The 16,518-nt window shown below is 38.6% G+C and overlaps 1 protein-coding gene across 20 annotated transcripts in view; it reads right to left on the bottom strand.

Annotated features, from left to right (window-relative positions):
• The window catches only part of RAD51C (RAD51 paralog C), a 31,723-nt gene extending 26,361 nt beyond the window's left edge, over positions 1–5,362 (bottom strand). For 5 of the 20 annotated variants that reach the window (XM_089900923.1, XM_089900922.1, XM_089900924.1 and 2 more), the window contains exons 1-4: positions 5,176–5,356; positions 3,036–3,294; positions 2,281–2,447; positions 684–817 (exon numbers count right to left, since the gene is read on the bottom strand). In XM_089900923.1, coding sequence (XP_089757049.1) covers positions 684–817; positions 2,281–2,447; positions 3,036–3,294; positions 5,176–5,293 — 678 coding nt within the window. In that variant the 5' untranslated portion in view covers positions 5,294–5,356. Of the gene's footprint in view, positions 1–683; positions 818–2,280; positions 2,448–3,004; positions 3,295–5,175 lie in introns of those variants that run through there. The other 15 variants (XM_089900921.1, XM_089900931.1, XM_089900934.1 and 12 more) reach the window with 8 other exon arrangements.
• Positions 5,363–16,518: the final 11,156 nt, after the last annotated feature.

Here is a 16,518-nt window from a genome sequence, read left to right as displayed (position 1 = left end):
CAGTCAGGAATGAAAGTAAGGACATTACTACTAATCTTATAGAAATAAAAAACAAAGAGAATATAATGAACATTTGTATGCCAAAAAATCAGATAACCTAGATGAAATGGACCAACTCATTGAAAGACACAAACTACCAAAACTGACTGAAGACATAGAAAATCTGAATAGATTTATAACAAGAGAAAGCCTTTCAACAAAGAAAAAATCAGGACCAGATGGCTTCACCAGTGAATTCTATAAAATGTTTAAAGAATTTACACCAATTCTTCTCAAAGTATTCTGAAAAGTAGAGAAGGGAACTTCCTAACTCATTTTATGAAGCCAATATTACACTGATACCAAAGCCAGACAAAGACATCACCAGCAAAGAAAACCACAGACCAATTACAGATGCAAAAATCCTCAATAAAATACTAGGAAACTGAATCTTGTAGTATATTAAAAGGATTATATATCATGATCAAGCGGGATTTATCCTAGGAATGCAAAGGTGGTTTAATATGAAAATCAATCAATGAAACACACCAGATTAATAGAATGATGGGTGAAAAAAGCCACATAATCGTCTCAGTTGATTCCGAAAAAGCATGTGACAAAACCCAACACCTTTCATGATAAAAACAATCAACTAATTAGGAATAAAAGAGAGCCTCCTCAACCTGATAAACATTGAGCCATACCTTTGAGTGTTCTGAAAGGAAGTCTGGAAGCAGATAAACTTGTGCCAGTAGCTCTGTGTAGTCACGACAACGAAAATAATAAATATGGGAAAGAATATTTTCAAGAGTGAAATCCTGCAAAGCTTTTGGGTGCTCTGAAATAAACAACAAAACAATTTTAAAATAGTTTTACCTGTCATTTCACAAACTATCATTTCATAATTCCTGACCTCTTATTTTCACCTTTTCCACTGTTTCCTTACATACTAGACTAGAAATTTAGACACATACACAACTAGAGTTTTAATGTCTATCTTTTCATATTTCTAGTTATTGGCTTCCATTGAATAGAAGTAACACAATGGAACTTCTTTCTTGTTTTTTTCATAAGACTCCAAATTAAAAGTTAAAAGGAAAAATGTTGAAAAGCAGCATATTCTTCCCTTAAATGCCACAGTATAATTTGGTATTTAAGTAGAAACAATTATATAAAATAAAATTCTCTCCTTAGATTTGTTTTTTTAAAAATAACCAGATTGGTTCTGGACATATTTCAGAGAGAAACAAGTTAAAAATCATTGCATTTAAAAATGTACTTAAGTTTTAATGCTGAAAGAAAAGCCAAGAAATTAAATTTCAGAAAATATTTCCTATTACAAATATACATTTAACCAGTTCATTTTTAACCAAAACAAAACAGCTTAATCACACACCACTCATTAAAAACTATATTTCAGTGCTACATCCACAATATTTACAAGATCTTAAGACACTATTACAAATTACACCTGTGACATGGATAGCTTACAAGACTTTCAATAGATATACTGGTCATTGGTTAAAAAGGACACCTAGTACTACAATGAAAATAAAAATATTCAGCTGATTATATTCATTTAAAGGGAATACAAACATCTTAGGAAAAGCATTATGTTTTTTAACATTTCTAGAAAAAATGCACATCCAAAAAATAAAATACAATAAAGCAAAAGAAAAGCAAAAGAAAACAGTCAAACCAGAAACCATTTAATTTTATGAGTAACTGAAGGACAAGAACTAGAAAACAAATTACCTTAAAAAAAACTTTTTTAATCTAACACTTTATTTCCACATAATAAGTGCAGAAAAACTTCCCAACACTTTTAACAATACAATTAAGATAGTTGTGAAGTCAATTACATACTACTCAGAGCCACATAAGGTCAATCAGCCTAATTTTCCAACCATTTCCAGACATGATTTTTCAAGGCCACCCTTGGTTTTTGGAAAAACCAGTATGAAAGTCAATATACACTGAATGCATTGACACAACATTTAATACTTACAGTAAGGTGTCCAGTAACATTAGCTAACACCTGGCAGGCCAGAGCATGATGATTTGAAGTCATACATTGAAATACAGGTTTGTCCCAGAGCTCCTGCAGTAAAAAGTGAGGGCCATCAAAGGGGACAAAAAGGCCAGCCCAGGTGTGGCATTTCTCAATTTGTAAGAGAAGTATGAGAGTTTAATACTAGTACACGGTCATTAAGCTTCACGTTCCAAATGGTCTCTTGCTTGAGATGGATACAAATGAAAATTACTTTTATTATACAGAAAAAAGAGCACTTGCCAACTTACCTTCTCCCATATGTGTTCCTGCTATAAGCTGCAGGTGCTGAATGCAGGCATTAGCAAGGTCTACCACTCTATCAACCATAAAACTCCCCTCTGTATCAATAAAAACTGCTTCACCTTCTACTCCTCCAAAACATTCTGGTATCTGCACATCTACTGCCAACTGCATACTGTCAAGAGAAAGAACTGAAATGACCAAATCATTATCATGATCACCTAAGGCAGTGTTTTTCAAACTCCAAATCACAACCCATTAGATACCACTAAATATTTTATAGGTATAAATATACTCTGCAAAGTAACAGAGATGGTTGACTCTCCACGGCTCCAAACATATGTGAATCAATTGATGAATGGATTAGGGGGAGGGTGTGACTATAAAACCACAATTAAGGACTCTTTAGTGGCTTTTAGGCTTCTGGGAATGGAACCCTTTATTATACAAAAATCTACTTTCAAACATTTGGCTTTCAAATATATTCTCAGGAATTAATTCTATAATAAAGTAGAAGACTGCTTATTGACCCCACTGACCACACTATACTGTTGCAAAAGAAACACTTTTGAGTATCAAAATAATTGTATCAATTTATCAAGATGGGGTGCTGAAGTAAGGCAAATGTTGATTTGTTTGATGCACACATACAGACACACAAAATTAAGAGCACATACATGCCTTTTTTGGTCTCCTAACTGTATGCCCACAACACAATACTCTGTTACTTACATAAATGTAAGAGGAGAAAATTTTATTTTACCATAATTGTGTTTTTCCAACACCTGGTGCACCACAAATTTCTGTTGTTTTGGTTAAGGGTACGCCACCTCCAAGAATATTATCTAGTGCTGAACAGAAGGTAATTATGAAACTCTGGGTATGCTCCTGCTCAAGAAGTTCCAGCGCTGTGCACTTCTTGCCTGACTCAGCTGTACCAGAATAACTTGTTTTATTTGTGAGACATTCTCTTCTTATAATTTGCAGCGTTTCTAAGGCTTCCTCTTTAGATATCCCAACTTCTGAAAGTAAGAAACAGAAACAAAAACATCTGATTTTAGAAATTTAAAAGTCATATGTTATTGAGTTGTCTTAATTAATTTTAATTTTTAAATAACAAGAATGATGCCAAGAGTACAGAAACATAAAAATGTAACATTCGATTAACTATTTAATTTTTCAAGTTAATAAAGGCATTTATCTATATTTTCTTAGTCTTCACATACTTAAAAGATTTATCTATTACCTCAGAAACAGAATTGAGAAAACTAAGCCTCTAAAGCATTTCTGAGTATCTACAAGAGTATCTATCTCAGAAGGTAGAAATGAAAATGTCCTTTTTTTTTTCCTTTTGGTCCTTTTACTATCTCTTTGGTCTTTTACTATCTCTTTTGGTCTTATGAAGCCATAATAAACTTGCTCTCCTAAGGTATACAAATTATTTTTTAGGAAAGAATGAAAAATGGCCTTTTTAACTGCCTAAAACAAGATGCAGATTTAAGAAGTGCATGTGCATGTATTATTCATGAAAACATTGGAATGAAAAGTTCATGGATCACTGCAAACTATTTAATAAGAAAAATTATTTGATGCACCAATAGCTTAAACAATACACTTATGCTTCCTCAACTATACAATTTCATTCCTGACAACATGGCCTAAGAAGTAAAATGGAAATTACAAAACAAGCTGCTTATGGAAGAAATAATGGAGAGGATATCACTTATGAGTTTGATATATCAGTGCTTGATTGGGTAAGGATATGAACTATAAATTTGGTGCTAACAAAAAACATTAATGGTGCTAAGGAAATGAAAATTCCATCCAATTTAAGAGCCTTAACTCGTCTGATTACTTAGGTTTCTCATTCCTGACCGCACCACTTACTATGTAGTTACTATGCATGGGCAAGTTACTTCTTTATGCCTCAGACTTTTCTTCTACAAAATGGGAATGAAACAACACACATAAAAGCCTTGGTAGAACACTAAGCCCATCCAAAATGCTTAATAATTGTTAGCTACTATTATCATTCAGATTCTCTCATTTCTTTTTTGTAAAACCAACCTGTTGAAAGAAAATGAGCCCATCAAACTTTGGGGGATACAGTCTTTGGCATAAAACTTAAGACAAATAGTTAACATTGGCTTTACAACATTTGTTCTTGAGTGGAGAGTTGAAACCTTATTTTCAATCGTTAAGGGAAATGACTTAAAATTCTGTTCTATCTTAATAACACAGTTCTGGGCATACTGTAGTGTAATGTGCACAGTGAGAGTGACTGCAGAGAGCTTCATTTTTGTGGGCCTCAGAAGGAAGTGGCTCCCACCAACATATAATCTACAGTGTTCTGGAATGTGAGTTTTGGGTTTTTTTTCAGTGAATTACATTAAGAGAAGCGATGTCTTCTTTCTACTGCTTTCTCCAGGTTCTGGGGATTCTACTCCCTTTGTCACTCTTAATTTACCTCATCCTATCACGAACAGTGCATTTCTTAAATTTAATCCCTGCCCCTTGGATTTTGTAACAGCGAAAATTAGCCTGTCTGGATTTCAATTCTGCCTCCACAACTTCCTAGCCCACTCATAATGAAAAGTTACTTAGCCTCCCAAGCATCAGTTCCTTCATCTATATACTGAACATAATAGTCCACGTTAAAAGGGTTCTTTTGAGTATAAATGAGATAATCCTCAGAGGCTTCAGCAGCCACTGGCAGAGAAAGCAACTGGTGAATGTTTCCAAGACCACAGTTCTAACCATTCAAACCACACTTAAGTGGAGTCAAGGAGCTATTTCACGGTGTAAACGCGGCGGTGGGCGGCGGCAGAATCTGGCCGAGAACGGGGATGGAGGCGGCTCCGACAGCGGCCAGAGTGCCTCAGCTTGTAATGGGAGTCCGTTACCTTTGCTGAGCTCGGAGGGTTTCACCTCTAGTAGTTCCTCAGCAGTCTGGAAACCTGCAGACACCAGCTTCACCCTCACCGCTGGGGATAGGGGCAAACTCACTAAATCCCGCTGCATTTCAAAGCCGAACACCTACGCTCGCAGTTGCGCAGACGCAGAAGCGGCCAAGCCCGCGCACGCGCACCCGCCACGCCACGTGACGTCAGACGTAAGGCGGAAGGGTGGGGTCCGCGGCGTGGCTGCACGCGGCCTTGGGCTTTGGGGCTTTGCGGCTTTGCGGCTGTGCGGAAGTCTGGTCACTCTTACATACGTTGCCCCGTTTCCATCGTGAATTTTCCAAATCCCATTTACAGTTTGCATATCAAACGTACATCCTGACAATAAAAAGATGGATGGAGACCGCAGGATGCAAAGTCAGGCCCAGTGTGTCTTACCACATTTCCTCACCTCCACCCTGACCTGTTGGGTGGAGGCCTCAGGGTTGTTAGTAGGAATGATCTCCCCGAATGGGAGCTAAGATACGCACAGACACTGGCATGTTACCGGTTTGGGGTACGGAACAGTCGTATAAAGAATACTCTCCATCCTCGTAATAGGGTTCCAGGGTCTTGGGTCTTCTTGCCGGATGTCCCCTTGCTAGGCCCCCTCACCTTTCCCGCCCTCGCTCTCGCGAGGAATTGTGGGACAGCCCCCCAGAGCCGCTGGGCGCGGTCGGCGCTGAATCCCCGCAGCCGACTACGTCTTGCCGCGTGCGAGTCGAGTCTGGAGCGTGATGGTTTGAGACCGTTAGTTCTTCACGGCCTGCCTAGAAGTAGCTGGATAAGTAAGCAAGTATAGTCCCCATAGTGGGCTGGGCGTGGGCTCCTCCGGTCCTTGAGCGGGAGGAGTTGGGCTACGCCAGAGCTCCTATTCTGGTACTGAGTTGGCAAGGAACCACTTCTAAAATAGAGAATTTGGGGGGGAATTGAGAGGCGGTTTGGAAGGTGGCTTGCGAAGTCTTTTCTTGCCCAGGAGAGAATAATTTAAGGGAAAAACTCATTCCGTTCCTTTAGGCGACGATTCTTAGCCTTGACCTTTCTTCCTAGCTTAAAGGAACTCCCTAAATATTGCAAATGAGGGCCCTTTAAGTACATAAGCTCTAAGGAAGGAAATGTGCTGACCGCTTTAGCAAATCCTACACATTTACAATGCTCACAGCCATGCTGCAAGGAGCATAAGGACATGGAATCTCAGAGCAGTTTTTTTGAAACCAAAGTTAAAACCTAGTACACTTTTTTCTTCCCTGAGCTACCTCCAAATTGTGAGGTAGCTCTTGGAGTGGGGGTGGGGGGAAAATTCTAGAAGTATGTGTCCCCCATTTGATAGGGCAGGAAAAGTCTGGTAGGACTAGTCAAAATGTGGTTTATTTGCCACTCTGTACGTTGTTTATCTTCTAGTGTGTTACACATCTGGACATACAGGGAACATTACATAAATGTTTTCCCCTGGGAGAATTCATGCTTATACTTATTAAGTAACCAGTGTCCTGGGTGAAGAAGAGATGGTGTTAACATACTCAGGGATAGCTCTTCAGGTCGTTCAGTGAAACGCAGTGGAATCCTTCGTGTTAGAATTTTGTTTCATTAGCAGTGGGGAGTTAAACTAGTCGACTCTATCTGTAGTTATACTGTTACGCATCATTAATATCCTGACCCTTGAGTTGCTATAATAATTATTGTTTTCATCATCATTCTTAAGATATCTTTAATGCAGTTTGCTCTATAGTCAGGCTTTCAAACTGGGATCCAGTTTTATGAGGTCAGGCGCCAGGAAATAATGCTGTGGGACTTTTACGGAAGGTGCACCTTCCTATACTGTCAGGTTTTCTCAAATATTTCTTTAGAGAGGGAAGAATTGAATGAGTTAAGTGGTGAGCCATTTTAAACATTTTCTATTAAACAAGCATTAATATATTGTAGAGTAAAATGCAAGTATAAATTTTAAGATAAACATAACAGTTTGAAGAAAGATCCAGTTTAAACTGGATATTTCAGTAGTCTCCCAGATTTTCCTGCGAGTATGTTATTATTTTCCTTTGCAATTTAGGGTTACTTGATTTTGAGAAGTACTGTTATGGGGAAACAAGCATGAGCTTTGGAGTCATACAAATTTGGGTTTGTATCACATCTTGGGAAATAACCAACTGTGAAACTTTCAGCAAGTTACTCAGTTTCCTCGCCTGCAAATGGAAGATAATAATATTTCTTCCATTAGGGGTTGTAAGAAAGATTAAATGAACAAATATGAAGTGTTTAGCACAGAAAAGGTACATAATAAATCTTAAGTTTTTTCTCCACTTAAAAATATTATAATATGTATATTCAGTCGAATAAAGCCTTATTGAACACCTAGCTCAGAGTGCCAATGCTATGAGCCTTTAAAAGAAAAACAATGCCTACAGTTGTAAAGTGCCAAAGAAAAGTGCTTTTACGTATTTTATTTATTTGACTTGATCCTTATAGTAATCCTGTGAACAGTTTACCCAGGTCCCAATTTAAAACTAGCACATTGAAGATTGGATCACTTAAGCAACATTAAATATTTAACCACTAGTTTTGTGCAGGGTGACAGGACTAACAAAAGAATCTATGCCCTCATGGAGCGTTAATCAATCAGGATTATTATTGAGGTGTGTTGCCTTTCTGACTTGTGTTGTAATCTAGATACAATACTAAGGGTAGGCGTGAGTTACCGATAATAGCTATAATTAAGTATTCAAATAAGGACACATTTTCATGCTGAGTGGGCTATTTTCTAGAGCTGTGGGAGAGGAATAATGTGAATATTTCTGTTATAGCTGAGAAGTTTATTTTCTTTTAGCATAAGAACATAGAACTTTTAAAACTGGTGACCTTGCGTGTTCAAGTGAATTTGAGAATGGGAAAGATAAATGAGTGCTGTTTGGACTAAGAAAAAAACTCTGAATCAAGGTTTAGCTTTAGAGATGGTTGTGATAAAGCTTAAGGCCTCAAACATGTATATTTGGAATAGCAATATCAATTTCACAAGGCCTTGTACATAATGGGAGCTCAAAATATTTGTTGTCCCCAAACTCTTAGACATCGTTCTCACTTGACTTCTGTGATGCCACATCTCTGATTTCATTCCTAGGCATCTGGCTTTTCTGACTCCCTTACAATTTTATCCTCCATAACCAGGGCATGAAATGTTACTGTAAGGCCCCATAGCTGACCTTTCACTGACTATCCAGTTCTGTTGTCTCTTCTCCTTTCTAGTTCTTTCATTCTCTCTCTGCCTCTCTTATTCACATTCACAGTTCAGTGACTATACGCCAATAATTTGTAAATTTATTTTTCTAGCTCTAACCTGTTCTCTGACCTCCAGATGCAAATATCTAATTGCATACAGCATAGTGCTAAATCTCCAACTTAGCCTATCTTAAACCTAACTCATTATCTTCAGCCCATCCCAAAATCTTTTTGTCCTCCTCCTGCATTCCCTGCCTCCGTGAACTGAATATCCATCCTTCCATCTGCACAAACCAGAAACCTAGGAATCTTCCACACCTCCTTCCCTTTAAGTCTCCATGTTCAGTATAACCGCAAACCTTATCAATTTTCTCTCTAAAATATCTCAATCATGTCCATGTCTCTTTTTCTAGGCCAAGCTGTCACCATTTCTCTCTTTTCTGTTTTTTGAAGATTTTTTTTATGTGGACCATTTTCAAATTCTTTATTGAATTTGTTACAGTACGGCTTCTGTTTTATGTTTTGGTTTTTTGGCTGCGAGGCATGTGGGATCTTAGTTCCCCGACCAGGGGTCAGGGATCAAACCCACCCCCCCTGCATTAGAAGGTGAAGTCTAACCACTAGACCTCCAGGGAAGTCCCCACCATTTCTCTTATAGGTGCTGCAAGAGCCTTTTAGCAGGTCTCTCTGCATCTTGTCTTCCCCTTCCCTCTAGTCTGTTCTCCCATGCTGCAGACAGGGTCCTTTCTAGAGTATATTTCATTTCCTGTAACTCCCTATTTTGCTCTTGGGATAAAGACCAAATTTCTTAGTAAGACTTACAAAAAGTCTTGCATGTTCTGGCTCCTGTTTACCTCTTTAGTTGCATCCTTTCCCTCTCTCCCCTTTACTCTTTTTTTTTTATCTATCTATTTATTTATTTATTTACTTATTTATTTATTTTGGCTGCCCCGGGTCTTAGTTGCAGCGTGCAGTCTTCTTAGTTGCGGCATGCATGCAGGATCTAGTTCCCCGACCAGGAATCGAACCTGGGCCCCCTGCATTGGGAGCGTGGAATCTCACCCACTGGACCACCAGGGAAGTCCTGTCTAACCTTTACTCTTTACACTCCAGCCACTCTGGTCTTAATTCCATGTGTGTGCCACAACATGCCTCTCTGCTTCACCCAATTAACTACTATTTATTTATCCTTCAAATCTCAGCATTCATTGACCTCTTCTCTGACTCTGAACCTCTACCTCCAACAAGCCCCCTTGAAACTAGGTCAGATCTTCCCTTTAAGGCTCTCATAACACCAGATGTCTTTGTGTGATCAGTTAGTTAGCATATATCTACCCAACTAGAATGAAAGATTCAGTAGAACAGGGACCATGTGGATTTTACTCGTTTTCCTAGAGCCCCTAGCCCAGTGTATGGCTTATAGGAGGTGCTCAGTATATATTTGTTAAAAGAATGGATGATTAGGTGATTGACCTCTCTCATTTTTTTTTGTTTTGTACTCTTAAATAGGTGGGAAATATATACGTGTAGGAAGTAGAAAACAAATAAAATACCAAAAATATAAAGAATATAAAACTGATTTATAGACTTTTTTATTTTATTTTGTTATTTAAAATTTTTTTAATTGAAGTATAATTGATTTACAGTGTTTTAGGTATAGAGCAAAGTGATTCAGTTATACATATATATATATTTTTCAGATTCTTTTCATTATACACTATTACAAGATATTGAATATACTTCCCTGTGCTCTACAATAGGTCCTTGTTGTTTATTTTATTTATAGTAGTGTTTATCTGTTAATCCCAAGTTCCTAATTTAACCCCCTGCCCTTTTCCCTTTGGTAACCATAAATTTGTTTTCTATGTCTGTGAGTCTGTTTCTGTTTTGTAAATAAGTTCATTTGTATCATATTTTTTAGATTCCACATATAAGTGATGTCATATGATATTTGTCTTTATCTGACTTACTTCACTCAGTATGATAATTCCTAGGTCCATCCATGGAAATGGCATTATTTCATTCTTTTTTATGGCTGAATAATATGTCATTGTGTATATGTGTGTGTGTGTGTGTGTGTGTGTGTGTATAGATATATACCAGATCTTCTTTATCCATTCATCTGTCAATGGACATTTAGGGTGCTTCCATGTTCATAGATCTTTTCTTCAGTTCATGTTACTGAACCAAACTTGGGTCGACTCACCATGCACAGTAAAGCCAATCTACTGGCACTGGGTTGTGGTGAAGGAAAGTACAGCATTTATTGTAAAGCCAAGCAAGGACTATGGGCAGCTAATGATCAAAAGACCCAACCTCCCCAATGGCTTAAAGACAGGATGAGAGAGACGGTTGTGGGGTGCTTGATCAGCTCATGGACATTCTTCTGATTGGTTGGTGCTGAGGTCATTGGGAGTCAACATCATCAGCATTCTGGTTCCAGCCTGTCTGGGGTCAATGTACTTGTGGTCAGCATGCAGTTAACTTCTTTCACCTGGTGGGGGTTTCTGTATCTGCAAAACAGCCCAAGAATGTGGCTCAGAATATTATCTATAGCCCTTAAGGAGGAGCTAAACTTCCTCGACTTTGTTTAATGGCTATTAACTATTATTATTTTGTTTTGCTTGATTGTTTTCTTTTGTTTCTGCATTTTCTCACTTCTCTGATTAAATTCACTCTTTGGAACTCTTGGACGGCCTAGGAGGCTAAAGTTTTTCTACAAACAAAAGGCAGGCAGAGGACATGGGGACAGGGGTTCTGTCCTGGGAAGGCCTCATAGGGTCCTGCTCAGTTACAATCTCCCCCTTTTCTTTGCTACCCCACAGTCTTGAGGGGAAACAGGTGCAGGACAAGAAAGGGAATAAAGTTCTGAATTGAGAGGTTAATCATAAACTCAGCAGAGGAACTCAGTTTTAAGGGGACTCAGTTTCACTCAGAGATAATAGTGTTAACATTTTGGTTTATTTTAATCTTCTTATAACTTCATATAATGCATTTATTTGAGTTATGATAGTTGTGATCAAATTGTGAAGAAATGTATATATCTTGTTTTTCACTTAATATTTTGTCAAAAACTTTCTCCATATGATTAAAAACTATTTTAAAATAAAGTTTAATGGCTGGATATTATTCAGTCCTAAGGCCCATCTTTCTAATCAGTAGCCTATAAAGACAGTTGAATTATTTCCAGTTTTTTGCTGTGATGAGGTACTGTGTGCTCTGGAGCTCGCTTTTTCGAGGATGCCCACGTGTGCCCTTGTGGTTACTCTCAAGTGCGTGCTCTCTCTCTGTCTCTCTCTCAATACATTTCTGGTAGTAGAATTCCTAGGTCAAAAAGTATGCACATTTTCATTTTGAATCTTTTTTTTTTGGCTAGGCTGCATGGCTTGCAGGATCTTGGGTCCCTGACCAGGGATTGAACCCTGGGCCACGGCTGTGAAAGCGTTAAGTCCTAACCACTGGACCGCCAAGGAATTCCCCATTTTGAATCTCATTGCCAAATGTTTGCACTACTTACACTCCTACTAACAGTGTATGAGGGCTGGTTTTCCTGCCTCCACCCTAGCACTGGCCTTTAGCAGTCTTTAAATGGTGATTGTTTTAATTGAGGTATAATTGACTTTAAATGGTTATTATCTTTTATGACTAAGAGAGGTTAAAAATCTTTTCATATAATAATTTTATTAGCCAAGTGTATTTTATCATTGTAACTGTCTCATTATATCATTTGCCCACTTTTAATTTTTAATAGTAGCAAGATACACAAAACATAAAATTTACCATCTTTGGGAATTCCCTGGTAATTCAGTGGACCACCAGGGACGTCTCTAACTAGGCTACTTTTAATTAAAATATGTATTTGTAATAGGTCTATGTTTTTATTATTAGAAACAATAACTAATGTTTATTATGAAAGGCCAAGCATTCTGCTCAGTTTTGTCTGATGTTAAAACCCGAAATCCAGGGACTTCTGTGGTGGAGCAGTGGTTAAGAATCTGCCTGTCGAGGCAGGGGACACGGGTTCGAGCCCTGGTCCAGGAAGATCCCACATGCCGCGGAGCAACTAAGCCCTTGCACCACAACTACTGAGCCTGTGCTCTAGAGCCCATGTGCCACAACTACTGAGCCCTTGTGCCACAACTACTGAAGCCTGTACACCTAGAGCCTGCCCTCTGCAACAAGAGAAGCCACCGCAATGAGAAGCCCTCACACCACAATGAAGAGTAGCCCCTGCTCGCCACAACTAGAGAAAGCCCATGCACAGCAATGAAGACCTGATGCAGCCAAAAATAAATTTAAAAAAAAACACAAAAGGGCTTCCCTGGTGGTGCAGTGGTTAAGAATCCACCTGCCAAGGCAGGGGACACGGGTTCGAGCCCTGGGCCGGGAAGATCCCACATGCCACAGAGCAACGAAGCCCGTGTGCCACAACTACTGAGCCTGCACTCTAGAGCCCGCGACCCACAACTACTGAGCCCATGCGCCACAACTACTGAAGCCCGCGTGCCTAGAGCCCATGCTCCACAACAAGAGAAGCCACTGCATGATAAGCCCGCGCACCACAACGAAGAGTAGCCCCCACTTGCCGCAACCAGAGGAAAGCCCGCGTGCAGCAACAAAGACCCAACACAGCCAAAAAGAAAAAAACACGAAAAACCAAAATCCATATGCTACCAACTCTCTCTCATATGCATATTGTATCATATAGGCTATTTACCTAATCTGTATACTGCAAATATCTTTCCCACTCTGTCATGTGTATTTAAACTTTATGAAGTTTTCTATTTTATTGAGGTTATGTATATGCAAACTTACATTTAATTCTTACTTTGGTAACATGCTTAGAAAGTCTTTCTTTTCTTGGGAATTCCCTGGTGGTCCAGTGGTTAGGACTCTGGGCTCCACTGCAGGGGGTGCAGGGAACTAAGATCCTGCAAGCCGTTAGGCGCAGCCAAAAAAAAAAGTCTTTCTTTTCTTCAAAATTATTATAAGCATAATCATCTGTATTTTTTCTACATATGGTTTATGATTTAATTTGAATATTTTAATCTATCTGATTTTTTAAAATGTAAAGTAGGAGGAAGGAAGGAAGCATTTTTTTTTCCTTCTTTCCAGTGGTGAGCCAATTTTCTAAGTATTCTTTATTAGGTAATTGATCTTTTCCCCTACCTATATGAAATGCTACCTTTATCATATACTTTTTTTTTTTTTTTGGCTGCGCTGCAAAGTATGAGGGATCTGAGTTCCCCGAACCCGAACTGCTGCAGTGGAAGCTCGGATTCTTGACCACTGGACCACCTGGGGAAGTCCCTATCATATACTTTTATGTACGTAGGTCCTATATTCCTGGTATAAAACCTATTTAGTTATTGTGTATGTTCTTTTAATATTCTGTTAGATTCGGGTCATAAAGATTTTATAGGCTTAGTTAAGAGATTTGCATTTTTGTTCATAAGTGAGATTAATCTGTGAGATGATTACATCTATAATACTATTTCTGGCAGCAGAGTTTTGCAACCTTTGTAAAATGAACTAAGAAGCTTCTCTACTTTTTCTATGCTAACTTATGTTAGTATTTAACATAAACTCATGTATTTCCTTATATTTTTCTTAATCAAAGAAATGTTGTGGCTCTCCTCAAAGGATGTTAAGCTCTGCAGGGCTTCTGTGAGGATTGTAGCATTAATGTTTTAATGTGCTTGAGCTACAAGAGAATGGACAGTCACCTTTTGCCCTAAGGCAGACTGTCTTGGACAGACATTTTGATAACTAGGTCAGTAACAATGAAGTTCTCAAGAAATATTGAAACTAGCCTTGTGAAGGACTCTGTTATTTGTTTAAGAAAGTGCTGCTAGGGAATTCCCTGGTGGTCCAGTGGTTACTTTCACTGCACCAAGGGCTTGGGTTTGTTCCATGGTCAGGGAAGTAACATCCCACAAGCCGAGCAGCCAAAAAATAAAATGAAATGAAATGTAAAGTAAAATAAAATAGCACTGCTAGCACTATTACAATAGCAAAGACATGGAAACAACCCAAGTGCCCATCAACAGATGACTGGTTTAAGATGTGGTCAGTGTGTGTATATGTGTGTGTGTGTGTGTGTGTGTGTGTGTGTGTATGTATGTATATATATAACGGAATATTACTCAACCATAAAAAAGAATGAAATTATTGCCTTTTGCAACAACATGGATGGACCTAGAGAATATCATACTATGTGAAGTAAGTCAGACAGAGAAAGACAAATACAATATGATATCACAATACAGAATCTAAAAAATAATACAAATGAATCTATGTAAAAAACAAACAGACTCACAGTCATAGAAAACAAACTTATGGTTACCAAAGGGGAAAGGAGGCAGGGGGAGGGAAAAATAAGTAATATGGGATTAACAGATACAAACTACTATACATAAAATAGATAAGCAATAAAGACTTACTGTATAACACAGGGAACTAAATTCAATATCTTGTAATAACGTATGGTGGAAAAGAATCTAGAATATATATATGTGTGTGTGTGTATATATATATATATAAACTGAATCACTTTGTTCTACACCCAAAACTAACACAATATTGTAAATCAACTATACTTTATAAATAAATAAATAAAAAGAAAGCACTGCTACTCACAGATCTTCTGAAAATGGCATTTTGAATTTAAGAGTTGTTTGGTGATAACAGTAGTCTACTTCATAGGTACCACTTTTTTCCTTATGTGTGTGGTTCCCAACCAGAGTTCAAGATGTCTTCTATTTCACAAAACAAAATGCAGATGTTTTGTTTCTAGATTACATATGCATGTATGTTTATGTATGTGTGTATATGAGTATATATGTTACATAATACTTCTTTCTTTGGAGGAGAGTTTATAAAAATCAAACTGGTAGACAGACTTCAGGAATAGCTGCAGTTCACATCATGACCTCCTTCTTCCACCCACCCCAGTATTTTTTTCTCTCCATCTCAGATACCTCTGTGTTCTCAGTTATTGCTTGCTGGTTTTTAATAAGATAATTTTTACAAATAGTGTTATTTCTTTCTGTTTTAAAGACACAAAACTTAGGAATTCCCTGGTGGTCCAGTGGTTAGGACCCAGTGCTTTCACTGCGGTGGGCCCAGGATCCACCCCTGGTGGAGGAACTAAGATCCTGCAAAAGCTGTGTGGCGCAGGTGGAAAAAAAAAAAAAAGATATAAAACTCTGGTTAATTTATTTTGGTGGAGGAGAGAATACCAGAAGAGTCCTTCTGTAAGATAAAAAGACTTGGGAAGTAGGGTGGTTCTAGTGTGATTTTGGAGAGACAACTGAAGAACAGTTAAACTTGGAAACTCCAATTCTAATATACACTGACGAAGGAAGGAGAGGATTAAGAAGAATGATAATATTATGTGGACATGGAATATGTGATACATTAACCACTACCTGAGACGGGATTTGCTCTTTTTGAAGCGGCTAATATAGTGTAGGAAGGCCCAGGAGTTTCTTTTTTTTTTTTAATTTATTTTATTAATTTATTTTTGGCTGCGTTGGGTCTTCGTTGCTGTGTGTGGGCTTTCTCTAGTTGCGGCGAGCAGGAGCTACTCTTCATTGCGGTGCACGTGCTTCTCACTGTGGTGGCTTCTCTTGTTGCGGAGCACGGGCTCTAGGTGTGCAGGCTTCAGTAGTTGTGGCTGCGGGCTCAGCAGTTGTGGCACGTGGGCTCAGTAGTTGTGGCTCAGGGGCTCTAGAGCACAGGCTCAGTAGTTGTGCACGGGCTTAGTTGCTTCGCAGCATGTGGGATCTTCCTGGACCAGGGATCAAACCCTTGTCCCCTGCATTGGCGGGCGGGTTCCCAACCACTGTGCAGCCAGGGAAGTCCCCAGAGTTTCTTGTAGGATAGATTGATTCTTCAGTAGTCTTGTTTTGGATTTCAGACACCCATGAAAAAGCAAACGAATGACCCTGTGCTTGTAATGTTGGGCACAACAGGGTTTAAGGATAAATCGAAACACAACTTAGTCTTGCTTAGGAGAGGAGACACTCTGGATCACAAAAGTGATTTCCAACGGTGAGGGTCATCACACTCCAGCTGAACAGACCCCCTACG

Source organism: Delphinapterus leucas, chromosome 19 (genome assembly GCF_059928025.1).
Source record: "Delphinapterus leucas isolate spDelLeu-1000000601 "Yukka" chromosome 19, BTC_Dleu_Yukka2, whole genome shotgun sequence".
Lineage (NCBI taxonomy): Eukaryota > Metazoa > Chordata > Mammalia > Artiodactyla > Monodontidae > Delphinapterus > Delphinapterus leucas.
Note: the sequence above shows the minus strand (reverse complement) of the source record. Positions and strands in the feature narration are given on the sequence as shown.